Genomic DNA, 14,969 nt, shown 5'->3' on the forward strand with positions numbered 1-14,969 from the left:
TGCTTCATCCATGTGTGCCACTAACGACTGTAAAACCCTCTAACGATAGTCTAATTTGAATGCTTGAATGATTCCTTGATCCAATGGCTGAAGATGAGAAGTGGTATTGAGTGGAAGGAACAAGAGTTTTACATTTGAAAGCTGTATTTCTGGATGGCACGTAGCATTATCTAGCAATCAGATCACGTTACGGTTTCTGGCCTTCATCTTGGAATCCAAAGCTAGGAGTCAATTCTCGAATATTGCTGACGTCATCCATGCCTTTTTATTCGCATGCCATTAGACACCAAGACAATTTAAGTCCATGTTTTTAAAGCACCTGGGTCTCAAGGATTTACCTATTATTAGAGGATTTTCCTTTTCACTGAGTGCGTTACAACAAAACATGATGGTGATTCTTTCTTTTGACATTTTCCCACCCTTGCAACTTTCATTCGGCAATGTCAGTGACTTCTTCGGGATCGCCCTAAAGAACAGACCAGTTTCATCAACATTCAAAATGTCTTTCAGTTCGTAAGTATTCAAAATGTCTGGTAACCTATCTTTCCAATCCGCTACTTCAGTCGCAGACACATCACCACCTTCTCCACAGACTGTTTTGGAACTAACGTTATGACGTTTTCTAAAACAATCTAACCAACCATTGCTAGCTAAAAAATTCTCAACTTTCAGATTATTTGCGATTTCTCAAGCTTTTTCTTGTAAGATTGGTCCACTCACACACAGTTTCTTTACTCGAGCACACTTGAACCACTCATATACCGCAACGTTCACTTCTGAAAAAACTGACTCCCGCTTTCTTTTCACTCCTCTATTCCTATTTTCCTCCCACTCCTTTAAAATTTCAGTTCTGTTCTTCACAATAGTGTTTATTTGAGTTTTCCCGCAGTTGAATTTTTCGGCAAGCTTTCTCACTGAAAGTCTCTTGTCACTTTCTATAATTACATTTCTTCTTGCCTCGAGATCTAAACACGATCGTCCCTTGTTACTCATGTTTAACAGACAACTGAACTGCTACGGTATTTCTGTCTCACTAATTAGCGCCTGGATTGTCTTTTCCTTTTCAAGTTGACTACCTGAGCTCGACCTTATCAGCGACAATCCGAGTTATGAATAGAATGATGCAAGAAGGGACGAAAATTCCCAGGTAACTTGTGAGTCAACAGTCTCTGACAGCATTTCTGGGCAATTAGAATTCTCGGAATAGGCCTATACACCACTAGGTAGAACTGCATTCCGATGTACACTCTCTCCCCTCGCACTCGAAATAGTACAAACTTTCAAAAGAGATTTCCTTATGACTGAAGAATGGTTTTGAAAGAAAGAATGACATGTAGTCCGGCGTAATAAATTGTCCTGCGACGTGTAAAGTGTCCGCTTAAGTCAAGTGGATGGGACAAATGGCGCTGTCCGTAGTTCAAGGTGTCCGCTTAAATGAGGCCAATTTAACACTCGTCTTATGTAAAATAAAATCGGTTCTGAGGAAAATTGTCCGTATAGGGAGGTGTCCGCTAAATAAGGGTGTCTGTTAGGACAGGTTCGACTGTATTATTTTAAAACGTTATCCTGTACGACTCTCAGCGTTTGGAGCCGGAACTATGACTATTCTACCATACTCGGTTTGCCATTGGTAGTAGTAAGTAAGCCTATTTATAAGGAGGTCTCGCATTTTGTGTGTTATTTCTTTTATATCTTGTTGCAGACTTATTTTACATTACCTCCCTTTCTTTACATCTCTGCTTATGTGTGCTAATTTCGGCTAAGAGCAAAAGGTGGCATCAGCCCGATTGTTCATGTGCGTGATGGGTTTGCCTGTTGTATTTGGCTGGAGACCTTTAATTGTTCTTTATCTTCGATGTCATGGCTCGAATTCGTGTTCTACATTGTGTTTTGTCGCCGAAACTGTTGATTCATGTTCGTCTTTCTGCATGATACGAATACATGTTGTGCAGCAAGTCAGAAGTTTACATTGTGTGATTGGACTGGGTGTGCCATTCCCCTTTTGCGGCAAAACAGGTTTCTGATCTGTGCTTTCAGATCGAGCTCATGAGCCGTTGACTGAAGCATTTTAACCCCTGATCTGCGTTATTTTGTTATTATTTTTGGGACGTGCCTCTTACACTCTGTTTATAAGTCTTAAGAGGCCCAGATTCAGCTCCTGGCGATTTTCGTAGCCAATTTTAAGCGATCCAGTGAAAATACGTAGTAGTATGCAAGTTTGTTGACAGGTTGCCCAATTCACTTTCAGTTTCTGTACTATCTAGTTGAGTAAAAGAGAATGTTAAAAAATGATATCCAAGCAGCCTAAATGGCATCCAGTTGAAATGCCTGTACATGGGACTTAGAATGCAGAGAGTATGAATAAACAGTAGAAATAAATCTAGGTAGGAAGATAGGGACATAAAAAGATGAGACTCTTAAGATTTTCCTCTGGTGGGTGGGGGCTGTAGTAGAAACACAAGATGTCCCTTGCTGGTTGTAAGAGATGACCAGGAGGGGTAAACCTCTTGATCTCTCAACTTAGGAGTAAGGTTTGGTGACAGTGAGTCCTTAGCTTAATCTAACATTGCTTCCATGTACTTTCAACTTTCCTATTCAGCTTTCATTGGTCAGGTGACTGGTCAGGATGTGTAGAAGAAGCAACTCATCATATCCAGTTCGGAGCAACTCATCATATCCAGTTCTTCTAGATCTGTTTTGAATCTTCCAGTGATGTTTCTGCTTCCTGGCTTCGTTAATGAGACTGATATCCTAATCCATTAACTCAAATGACATCAGATTTAAATACCTTATGAACTGACTTGGAAATAATATTTAAACGGCCAAGGAGAGAAATTAGAAGCAAGTTGTACCAGGAAAAGTTGATTTTAAACAGCATGAGGTCTTTCAAAGGGGTGCCTAGTCCTTAGGAGATGGTACAGAGAGGGAGGATCACAAGGCAAAATAATAGATATTACACCTTTTCTTTCCTTTATTCAATGTCTTGAAGGCCACCCTATTATGTCGCCGAACCATAAATTTTTAATAGAAAATAAATTCCAATTTCCACTATAGAATATTGAAATTGAAGTGAAATTCAACTGAATAATATCTCTCTCAATCCGTTATGTCCATTATAACTTTCAAGGCATAAATTAATAATAGAGAATGTTGTAAGTAAATAAGAAATCCTAAAGTCTTTCTATTGGCACTTGCGATTTCAGATGACACTTTCTAAATGAATTGAATAAAGCAAATTTGGTAATTCCTTCTCGAGAACACATCAAACTCAAATATGAAAACACTTCAAATCAAATCTAGTCTTCTTGTATACAGTTCTGAGTATTGTCCTACTCTTTGTAAATTATTGTACACTTTATGAAAATATTGTGTATTAAGAGTTTATGATATACTTCCACAACGAATAATGCACTCAATTGATATTTCAAAGTTCCAATAAATGAGAATATACGAGAGCACACTGTTATTTGAAAGTCTGTCTTCCAAGTAAAATATTAAGTGAACTTTTAATGTTCTTTGCCAGTAATGACACTGTTTGTAAAAGTTCTGCTCAAAGTCAGAATTGAATGGAAAAAGCATTGATATCACCTGATATACGCCTTCTTGTTGAGCTCGAACAGTTGAATACTGCTCTGCAAACAGCAATCTAGAACTCAGCTGTCAGCAGACACCAAGATGTTCCATAGTACCACGTCCCTGGAACTATTCCTCGTAGTACCAAGTCTCCGTCGTTCTACGCTGATCTCCGTCGTCTCGAGTCAGGATTTCTCATGTTATTAAAAAGAGTGGCTTTAACACGAGAAAGTCCAACTGACTAGGTTGAAAATGTGCACCATTTGATTTTGCACTGTTAGAATGACTGTTTCATAAATAATCACCATTCACTTCATGAGAAATATATCGGAGCACTGTCTATTATTGTAAATCACAATAATGAGGAATACACTTCTCTGCACAGTTCGTCTAGACACTTACGGCTCACTGTTCGTATGGTCAAAATAACTTTCATTTGAAGCACAGTTTATTATGGCTCACCTTCACAGCAGAGAAATAAATAAATGGCTCTCTCTCGTAATATCTCGTATGGTTACTTCTCACTAACATAGTTCTACAATTATTCATGTATGAGTCCTATACTTTACAATATCACTGAATTACGAAGTTCATTATACAGTTTGTCCACACGCGTTGTTTCAAATAGTACAGTCTGTTATGACGATATGCGAACAGTCTCTCTACACAAATTAAAGTGTTCTAGGGTCTGATAATACTTAAAATAGTTAATGTGTTGCGACCTACAATCACGATATTCGCAGTTGAAATAGTTCAAGATCATTACAATGCGAAGTAGCCGTGTTCACTTCAAGTTGGTTAGGGTTATTCACACGAAAACTAAGATATTTGTCAAGTTCAAATATCGGTGAAATATTACAAGTCTTTATGACTTTGATGTTACACACACGTTAATTTTCTAAGTCTGAATGTGTGACGAATTGCAAGTCCCACAATTTATAAGTTACACACTGGTATTTGCAGAAACTAAGTGTCAACTTGCCGTCGAAATTTTCTAAGTATTACGATGTCCGGCAGTAGGAATACCAAGTTCGACTCGTCGCGTGCAGCATGACATGCTAGCCAGCTGTGAAGGATGCGAACTGAATTGCTGTGGTCTGGCTTGCTGCTTATATCCCGTACGACTCAAGGCTGCTTGCCACGTCACAGATGGGAAATGTGCTTATATCTCCTAAATGCAGTGATGGATTTTATTGAAATTAACATATGTTTACATTTAGAACATGAGCTACACGATGATATATGTCTCATTTCCGTAACTTAATCGGCTGAAAAGTTAGACATTTTCTTCTAGTACTTTCGATAGAGAGGTGTGCAACATGTGGCCGTGACGTCACCCGCAGGTTCCTTGCTCGTGACGTGTCCAGCTCGCCACGAGGAACTTCATATTGCGCTAGCACAAGATGTCGGCCATACGAATAGATATTATCGCCGTCCCTTTTCCATATGTTCCGGCAATTATAAAACAATGTACAGGGCTGGAACAGTTCCTGGTACAATATTAACATATAAAATCAAACAATGCTCTTTTTCTGAAATTTCATATGTATTGCGGTATAGCAAAATCATGAACTCAACAGATACGTTGCCTCAATATGATTGCTTGATATGATAGATCAAAAAGCATTTTCCTAAATGAGGAGCAATTCTACATTCTTTACACTGCCAAAAACTTTGTCCCCCCACATTGTAGCACTTTTTGGTGAATCTTCTTCTTCTTATTCTTCTCCTTCTGTTTTTCTTTCTCTTTTTTTTTCCCCCAATGGAGCACTATGCAATTCTTTCAACTTCTTTCTGTAAGGATTGTTTTGTTGTCTTGCTCCTCAAACAAAGATTCTATATATGAAGAGTGCGATTGATGATTACATTTCTAACTTGCTCGATAAGTCTTTACTTAGTTAATTAGTAAATAATTGTGCCTTTGTCGGTTTTTGTCCAGTTTTAGTCACACACTTTCCTTTGTGCCGTAGTACGAACGCACTTTCAGGGCTTGGCAAGTCGTCATTGTGCAGGTCACTTTCTTCCCCCCACTCCAATTTTATTAGGTTGGTGCGTAAGTCCGTAGTGTTTTGCGTGTTGCTAATGTATTACTGAAGGAGGTCTCACTGACTGAAACGTGTACTAACACATGTATTCATATCCGTAAGTATTGAATGCTGAAAATATAAAATATTCCATTTAAAGGAATTATTATTTTACTCTAAGAACTTGGCATGATCATAGCTCGTCAGACGACACTATTGGGTTAAAGGGGTTCATTTATCAGGATCTGAATTGGCTTGAAAAGTAAGGAATGTAGAAAGGGAAGGACTAGAAAGGCAAGAACATGGAAAGATACTCGTCGAGCTCCTTTGAACCTTACTACAGGGGATGGTGGGTTTGTGGAAGAGGACAAAAGTAATTGTACTATAAGTCAGAAGGGATGAAGAAGAGTCTGATCAATGCATTTATTAACATTGATGCTTTCACAGCCCATACTTGTAGGCATGATATAGGCTTTTGGGATTATGCCGTGTCCATAAAACAAGGTGAAACTATTTACGTTTTGCAGGAAATCTTCATTATTGGAGAAATCTTCCACGTGAATAGTCAAGATTTTCTTCTGAAGATGCGGAGCAAAGTTCTCTGCGAAACGTAAAGAATTTCACCTTGTTTCCTTGACATGGCATAAACTCAAAAGCCTATATCATGTCCACAAGTGCATTTAGTTTATTAAATTGAAACGAAGTAAATTCAGAAGATTTACCTGAAACCACCACATTTATTTGTAATTTGTGATATTTGCCATATGGTTATATAATGCTGTCCTATTTTTTAATACAATTATTTGAGTTTTTCCATTTATATTCAGAATTTGCTTCTTCATTCTACGCGAATGAAGCTTTTTATGCTTGTAATGAGAAATAATTGTCCTCCTATAGCTAATATACACATTCCTCTAAATCTCATTACTGAAAGGAATTCCTAGCTGATCTATTAGAAGGAAGAGGTTTCTGGGTTTTTCAGTATACACTTAGCATCATTTACAGTTTGTGACTAATGAATAGTGGCCTACTTGTAGTTCATGTGCAATTCTAACCTCAAATATTTGCTCTAGTACAATTTAACCAAAAGTAATTGCCATAATTTTTGCATGTCATTTTCTGAACCAGTGAATTCAGGTAAACTAGCCTAAATCGTATTAGATAATACAGTATTTTCCACAATTGGAAATTGAGTACAATTTGGAGTTCAATTTGAGGTACCGGTACTCAGCTTCCATTTTCGTCAATTTTTTAATGCTATTTGGTGATCTGTTGAAAGAATTGATCTTATGTTGTCCAAATTTTTGCCTGTTTGATATTGCAAATTTGTACCGACAGTTTATCTGAAGATTGATTCTCTCTTCGGCTTTCAGATGTATGGAGTGCTGGCTGCGTGTTGGCAGAATTACTTTTAGGTCAGCCAATCTTCCCAGGTGATTCTGGAGTCGACCAATTGGTAGAAATCATCAAGGTTCTCGGCACGCCCACCAGAGAGCAGATACGAGAAATGAATCCCAACTATACGGAATTCAAATTCCCACAGATTAAATCCCATCCTTGGCAAAAGGTACGGAAGGTATGGAGTTTCGTAGAGAGAAAATAGTGCAAGTAAGGAGGAGAACACTGCTAACTGCAGTTGTGTGACATCATTACTGTGACCTAGTCAGATATTGTTTCTGTACACATTATGATTTTTCTTGAAATTCATCTAGTTACAAGACTAATACTAATAATACGTAATAAGTCTTGCTAATTGCCTAGTGATCCTGTCAGTTTTTACTTTATACTGGACTGTACTAAACTTGTCTTCATCAGTCTAAACTTCTATGCGAAAAGTAAATACAGTAAAACCCCGATTTTGTGTGATCTCGATTTAACGTAAACCAGCATTTAACGGAAGAAATTTCCAGTCCTGAAAATTATTCCATAAGAGCAACGCAATTTTATATTCGATTGAACGTAAATCACAATAGGGCAAAACCCACATTAGCATTAAGGAAAGGTTAAAATTCTCAAATATTTATTTCTATTAGTTTTTGTTATGGGACATTAATAACCTATGAAAAAGACGTCATAAGCTTGCTAAGGATGATTCAAGGCAGAAGAGGAAATTAGAGTGCGGGCACTTAGCGATAAAGTGAGATGTCGATCTCAAATGCACATCCGACCGCAGCCGTTGTAGCAGAAGAGAACCCCCGTTTTAATGACAATGTTATTATAACCTACAAGAATTCCTATATTAATCTGTGCAATATCCTTTGGTTACAGTGTGAACCCTTTTATTGATTCATCTGTTATTACGGGCAAATTGGGGCATGTTAGATTTTATCCGTTCAGTATTCATACACTGTACCAGATACAGTATACAACTCCACGATATGCGATCGATTATCTTCTGTATTGATTCCTCGCTACGCACGAGCGAGTCTATCTTGAGCGAGTGTGAGGTCTCCTCACGACGACTCGTGTAAACAAACATCGAGATAATATGTTTTCGCAATAAGTGCAATGCCTGCAGTTTTTAACTCCTTAGAAATAAAGGCTGAATTAAACAATTGCTCTATTCTAATACTATGTACTGAAATAAAATAAGAATGTGATACTTCTCAGCAGTGTGCATAACTAATTTCAGAGGTTAGGTTATGTAGTTTAGCATCTTGTTGAATTTCAGAAAGGCTGTTCCCGTGTAAATTTATAGCAAAAATATTATTATTCTAGAGGAAGCTTGAAGTATGTTTTCATAATACGTGTGCGGTAAACCTAGGTTAGGTGACACCTTTTGAAGTAAGAAAATGGAAAAGTTTGCCACAAGCCTCTGGAGTGATGCTATTAGTTTTTGAGAATGAAACTAAGTATGTGTGTTCAGACTATTGGACTTGAGTAAGCCGCTGCTTGAAAAACATCCGCGAAAATGTTTAAACAAACCAAGTGCTGTTTCATACCGATTTTAATATGTTTTGTGCAAGTCTGGCATCTTTCCAGACTTTTATGAAAAATCATGTATAACGTTATAAGAACAACCAAAGTGGTTTTGCAATCACCAATAAAAATTTGTCAAAATGAAGCACAAACTGTAACAACAGTACAGTGTGTAGGGTAGATATTTCCTTGTTTTATTGCTGTCACTGTGTAAATAATGTATGCTGGTACCATTTATGTTAATACAGGCAAAGATCTCTGGAAAAGGTGTGCTTTCTACTGAAACCTTGATTTAGGATAAACCCCCATTTAAGGATAAAAAATTCAGGTCCCTGTAAAAATGTGGGTTCTATTGTAGTTACAAGAAATGAACATGTTCTCCCTATAAAAGATTACCAGATTCCAATTGTTATATGAATGAATACTATGCAGCCACCTACAACAAAGCTTCACTGATCAGAATTTGGTAGATATGGCCCTCTATATGCATATTTAGTTTAAACCAGTCAGTAAGACTTAGCAGTCTTATACAGTGGAACCTCGATTCTCCATTTTTGGAGGGACCAGGGGGGGGACATACAACACGGGAAAACGGAAAATCTGCGAACGAATGAACCATCAACAATTCGGCTAAACGTCACAAAAAAGAAATATGTATACTTATAATCTTACAAACGCCCCTAAACAAAATGACACTACAGTCCCAGTATGAGCCTACCGAGCGACCGCTGCTCGGTCCGAAGATCTGCAGATTTCGAGGGGACGCATGTTCAGTGTGATGAATCCTCTTGGCCGTTATTCCTGGCTCTCTAGATCGGGGTCGCCATCTCACCATTAAATAGCGCCTCAATTAAAGGCAATCGCAGAATGAGTGAACCTGGAACCAGTCCTCATATTGAATCTAGGCCCTCCGGGTGAGAGGCAGGCAAGTACGACCGCGGGGCCGGCTTCAAACATTAATTACTGGTACACTACTTAAATTCAGAAACTTTACATTCGGTTTTACCGGGGAAACATCGTCATTTTCCTCTGAAACCTTCTTTCAGTTCAGCAACTTTCATCAGTCAAACTGTTTGAAGAACCTAATAACACCAAACCAAACAACAATCGACCACAAGTAGTTTTTAATTCTCTGCTCTAATAAAATAAAGCACATTGGATACAAAAGTGCCCAACATGATGGCGAATTCTCTCTCTCTTTTTTTTAATCTTCCATTGTAATTTGGTCACTGGTATACTGTTCATAGTTTATGGAAATCTTGTACCACGTAAATTAGGCCTACATCAACTTTTAAGGGTTATGTTGAACTCGAAAATATGGTTTTGAATGTAAGTATCAATTCTCAGGTTCTCAAATGCATTATATTCAATTCTGCCCGTCACTAATTACAATCAAATTCGAAAGAAAAAAAGTATATCATCAAAACTTCCGAAATTACGGTTATTCGCGGCCTTGAGCTCAGCTGGAAACCGCGCTCGCTGTGCAAGTCAGTACAAGTGCGAAATGATACAAAGTTTTTAAATGTAACGTGCGCAGATAAAACTACTCCGGTTTTTATAACATTTTAACACAAAAACGTGAAATTCCCAGTCTTATATTAGGACCAAAACAGTAATAGGCAATCCCAAAACCTCCTATGGCTTTTATGTATGTAAGGTGCAACATCTGTTCTGGTCTCGATAACATTTGTAATCGTATACGATAATATTAAAACACTAAATTTGTGTTACCGGTACCGGTACTTAAGGAGGAACAGTTTTGATTCCTGCCTGAAAGCTCAGTGACTGTACATTGCCCTGAGGGAAGTGCCGAAAACCTGTTCGGCGACACAAAAAATAAACCTTAAAAAATTCTAACCCTGGACATAATGTTGACTTTTTGCAAGTACGAACATTTGATGAAACTTGTTCAGTCTTCAAGTAAAGCTGTCGAAATGTGCTCTGTCTCCTTCCAATTGTTGTGGACACTCTCTGCTCTGTGACTTTAATTCTCTAAACAATACCACCTGAATGCGATGCTAAGATGGTCCCTTAAGCAAGTTCGCCGCCGATCGCTTTTCAGTTATAGTACTTCCTCAAATTACCACAATGACGGGATGTTAACGCCAAGATCCGTAAGTATGCCGTAGCAGTCTTTTCGTGAGATACATTTTCTTGAAAAACGCGTGACCGAGGATTTAGTGTTGATGGGACTGAAATTTCTGGACAGTTGATATTGGAAATCGTTTCTTCGAGGAACGGATAATGCGGGATTTTTACAACGTGATTTAGTTAGGATGCTCGTGGGACCACATAATTTGAACGAATAGTACTTCACTTGAAAATGTAGCTTCTGGGAACATATAATCGAGGTTCTACTGTACCAGTAGATAATGTTGCTACGTGCAACGAAATGACAAACTCATCTCACTGAAACAGACACATTTTATCAAGAAAGAGCCAAACATGAAACATTCCACATCATCTCTCTTCCATGGGAATACCTGCAACAAAACATCCACGATCAAAATTTGGTAGATGCCATTCCCCACTTAGCAGTAAGAGTTCCATTTCATGCGTATAGATGCTGGTGATGTTGCGTAGACAAGAATGGTGAAGATGATTCATTCACCTCACTGAAAGATATTTTTCACTGATCACTTCAGATCTGTATGTGGTGCCAAATTCCGCCGTACAGACCTGCTTGTTTTTTTTTTTTGTTTTTTTTCAGTATCGTTACAGAAGGCGACCGCGCTCGGGGATAGAAGTAGTTCAGACTTCTGCCGAGAGATGAAGTGGTGCGCGGCAATGTACTGAATATGACACAGTCAAAGAAAAAAGTGTAAAAATTGTTGTCATGAGAGGATCATTGTATTTTTGTTTTAACGGGTAGACAAACATGTTGGTACGTTGGAGCTGTTGAAATGTTTTTGTTTCCTCATCACCATGAAAGATGGACGGACATAGAGATTTTATATGTAAAGATGCAGTGTTCTCCCTAGCACCTTTTTAGTGGGCCGCCCTGCCATATACACCAGCCGCCCCGCTAACATAACCTAGATATGTACTAGTTACATAATATTAATACATATTTGAGTCACTGGGTACTCCAAATTAAAGTATGTATACTGTAAAACCTTTAATTTATATGATAAATCTCTATTATTGTCAGCATAATTGCATCCATTAAATCGGAGTTTAAATGTTTAGCTTTACTATCACGTACTATTGTGCGCGAGCGGTATCTGAATTGGCATCAAATTGCATGCAAGCACTCTATTCCGCGGGACGTCTCAAACCCGTACGGCACTCCACAGCAACCAATTGGTGAGCCCCAGTGTTACAGGATTATGAACAGCAGTAGGACATTAGAAGTTCAAATTCTCTGTTATGTCTTGTTCATGAAAAACAATAAAATAGTTCAGTTTTGCAGTTTTGGTTATCTAATGCTCTGAGGGGAGTGAATAATTGTAGTTTTATCATATTCATTTTTATGTAGTCTTCCCCGCCCGGTTACCGATCCCTGGCACCCAGCTGATGAAAATTTCTGGGGGAGAACACTGAGATGAGATAAAGCAATTAACCCTTCCCCTTCGTAGAGGTTCTTCTTCTTTTTCTTAATGTGCCATCTTGTGGCAAATGTTGGCGATCGACATGGAGATCTTGAATTTGGATGCAGCAATGCAGAAGAAGTACATCGTGCTCAACTCGTACCATTCCACAAGATTCTTCAGCCACAGAGTTTGTAGTATGTCAGGTGTCCTACGTCCTATTCTTCTTTATATGACGGGTTGGAAGATATTTTACTTTCCTTCCACGTTATTTGGTCGAAGTATTCCAGCTTCCAGTTTTTTATGGTAAAAATTAACTCACCGTCATCAAAATCATCATCGTTCCCCTTGTCCAAATGAATCTTGAATTGGGTTGTGAATCATTCACATCTCTGCCTGTCTTTCCACCTTTCTTCATCAAAGACATCTTGAAAGTTTGCTACTCTCTTCCTTAGCTTTTGTTCACTTTGTACTTTCCATCATTTCCTGTGTCTACCTCTTCATCTTCTCCCTCTGACCTCTAGTTCGAACATCGACTTCAGGATCCTCGCTCCTTCTTTTCTTTTCACGTGTTCAACCACTTCAGTCTCGATCATTCTACTTACTCTCCCACTTTGCATACACGTATTGTTTCTTGCATTACTGTATTTCTTATTCGGTTCTATCATGTCTTGGCCAGCATACTACTAAGAAATTTCATGTAGCTGGCCTGGATTTTACTTTCCTGTGCTTTGGTCATCATCCGAGTTTTAGCTCCATTCGTCAAGATTGGTAGAAAGTAGTTCTTGTGTGTGGTAATCCTTGCATCATATTGGCACTTCCTTTCTTCATAATAATAGTCCTCTCAGACTCTGGTAAAGACAAATATAAAGGATTTAAATAATTTTTAAAAAATTGTGAAAAATAATAAATGTGCATATAAGTAAAAAATGGAAGTAATGAAATCAACCCAAAATTAATAACAGACTGAATAAAGGTACAACATTTTATCATCAAGTCAGAGAGCTTTTATGGGATGACAAAGTACCGAAGAGAACGAAATTAACATTATATAAACAGTATTTCATACCAATTGTAACATACGGACTAGAAATGCTGGTAACTAATAAGAAACAAGATAGTAAGATCCAAGCAGTAGAAATGAAATTTTTAAGGACATTGGTTAAAAGAACAAGAAGAGATAGAATTCAAAATATTAAAATATTAAATATAAAATATTAATAATATTAATATTAAATTTTAAAATATTAAAAGACTGAGATGGTTCGGATATGTAAAAAGAATGGGAAAGGAATGGATAGCAAGAAGGGAATTGGAAAGAGAAGTTAGAGAAAGAGACCAGTTTGAAGACGAGAAGAAGGTGGATGGATCAGATTTCAAAGGACGTTAGAGAAACTGGATTGGATGTTGCGGAAGTAATGGAGCAGGGAAAGTGTAAGGGCAGAAAGGAGTGGAAGAGACTTGTCAACCACATCCGGGCGACTGGAGTTGGGACATTGATGACGATGATGATGATGATTATTAAAATTTGTTAAGAAGGAAGCTGTACTTTCCAGTATCGATTTGGCTAATGTAACTTTAAAGCCTTTCAGCTTGTCGAAGGTACAGATTATAATATCGATTTTGTACAGGCCAATTGGCGTAACCCTGCTGAATTTCCAACTTGAGGTTATGTGTTAATCAAATAGTTAACACTGTAATGCACATTCTGGTAAATTGGCATAACCTTCAACACCTGCCTTCAGTGCAGTCAAAGAAGAATGTTGATTGCTTAACCCCACACATGGCAAGGTCAGGCAAGCCACTTGGCATAACCAACTAGTCGTAACCCACAGTTAACAGTACGTTGACCAGTCAGTTGGCGTAAGCCACTATACTTGCGACAGCTGTCTCTCGATCTCACAAGGGGGTTTTTGCTGTTAATATAGCAGACGAGTTCATTAACAAAGTAATCCTTTAATATCTCGTAATTCGGACCAATATAGGTTTTGGGGGGGGGGGGATTAGGTTTAAAAGGTGATAAACACAGTCCAATCATAACTATTGTTTTATTCGCCAACGTACCTCACAAATAATAATTTTGTCCCCACCTAACGATTTTCAGAGACCCCAAACAAAATATACAATGCATTAATAAAAAATGGAGACAACAATCGTACAAAATTAAACATTATGATAATAAAAAGCATTACTGCCACACCTGTAGATATCCATAAATGCAGAAAACTTGTGTGATTAATTTTTAATCTTCCCGTTGCGGAACTTTTGGCAGTATGCGGGCACTTGATAGCATACCTAACCTAAACAATGCTATCTCTCTTATCTCACAGCTGTTTAACCTGATGTGATAAATGTGGATAAAAGCATGAAATATACTTTAAAATAAGGGTTTGGCTCTCAATGGCTGCAGTTATCCAAAGAACACTTCCAGTCACTATGTATTACATTTGGAAGTACAACTCATAGCCTACACTATCAGCTGGTGGTTTGGCACGCTTTCTACAACACGCCTTTATTCAGAAGGAATGGCTTCTACTACACATACACGAACTGGAAATATCAGAGACCATCTCCTGCAACCATTTGGGAATAGATTCTCACTGTTTGGACTCTATAGCCGGGAATGGTCAGGAACAAAACTGTTGTAAAAGTTTCAAGAAGACGGAGCCTTGAATGCTCTTGATGCATGGCTGACGAGAAGGCAGTGAAAATGATGTCATTTGGAACGATGACATGCCGGTAGCAGGGAAGTTGATGACAAGATAATTCAAATAAAAGCAGTGATTAAATGAAAGTGGTGATTAGATTTACTCAGGTTTACTGAATAGAAAGCCTACTGCTCAACTGACAGAGACAAATAACTGGCCATTAAGGTCTTTTGTATCAATATTACGTAATATGATAATACAATACCCCTGTCCCT

The 14,969-nt window shown here is 38.1% G+C and overlaps 1 protein-coding gene across 5 annotated transcripts in view; it reads left to right on the forward strand.

Annotated features, from left to right (window-relative positions):
- LOC136883358 (glycogen synthase kinase-3 beta) overlaps window positions 1-14,969 on the forward strand; it is a 480,420-nt gene that overhangs the window by 374,971 nt on the left and 90,480 nt on the right. For 4 of the 5 annotated variants that reach the window (XM_067155618.2, XM_067155620.2, XM_067155619.2 and 1 more), the window contains one exon: window positions 6,971-7,173. In XM_067155618.2, the coding sequence (XP_067011719.1) occupies window positions 6,971-7,173 (203 nt within the window). The remainder of the gene's footprint in view (window positions 1-6,970; window positions 7,174-14,969) is intronic. The other variant, XM_067155617.2, reaches the window with a different exon arrangement.

This window comes from Anabrus simplex, chromosome 11 (genome assembly GCF_040414725.1).
Source record: "Anabrus simplex isolate iqAnaSimp1 chromosome 11, ASM4041472v1, whole genome shotgun sequence".
NCBI classification, from domain to species: domain Eukaryota; kingdom Metazoa; phylum Arthropoda; class Insecta; order Orthoptera; family Tettigoniidae; genus Anabrus; species Anabrus simplex.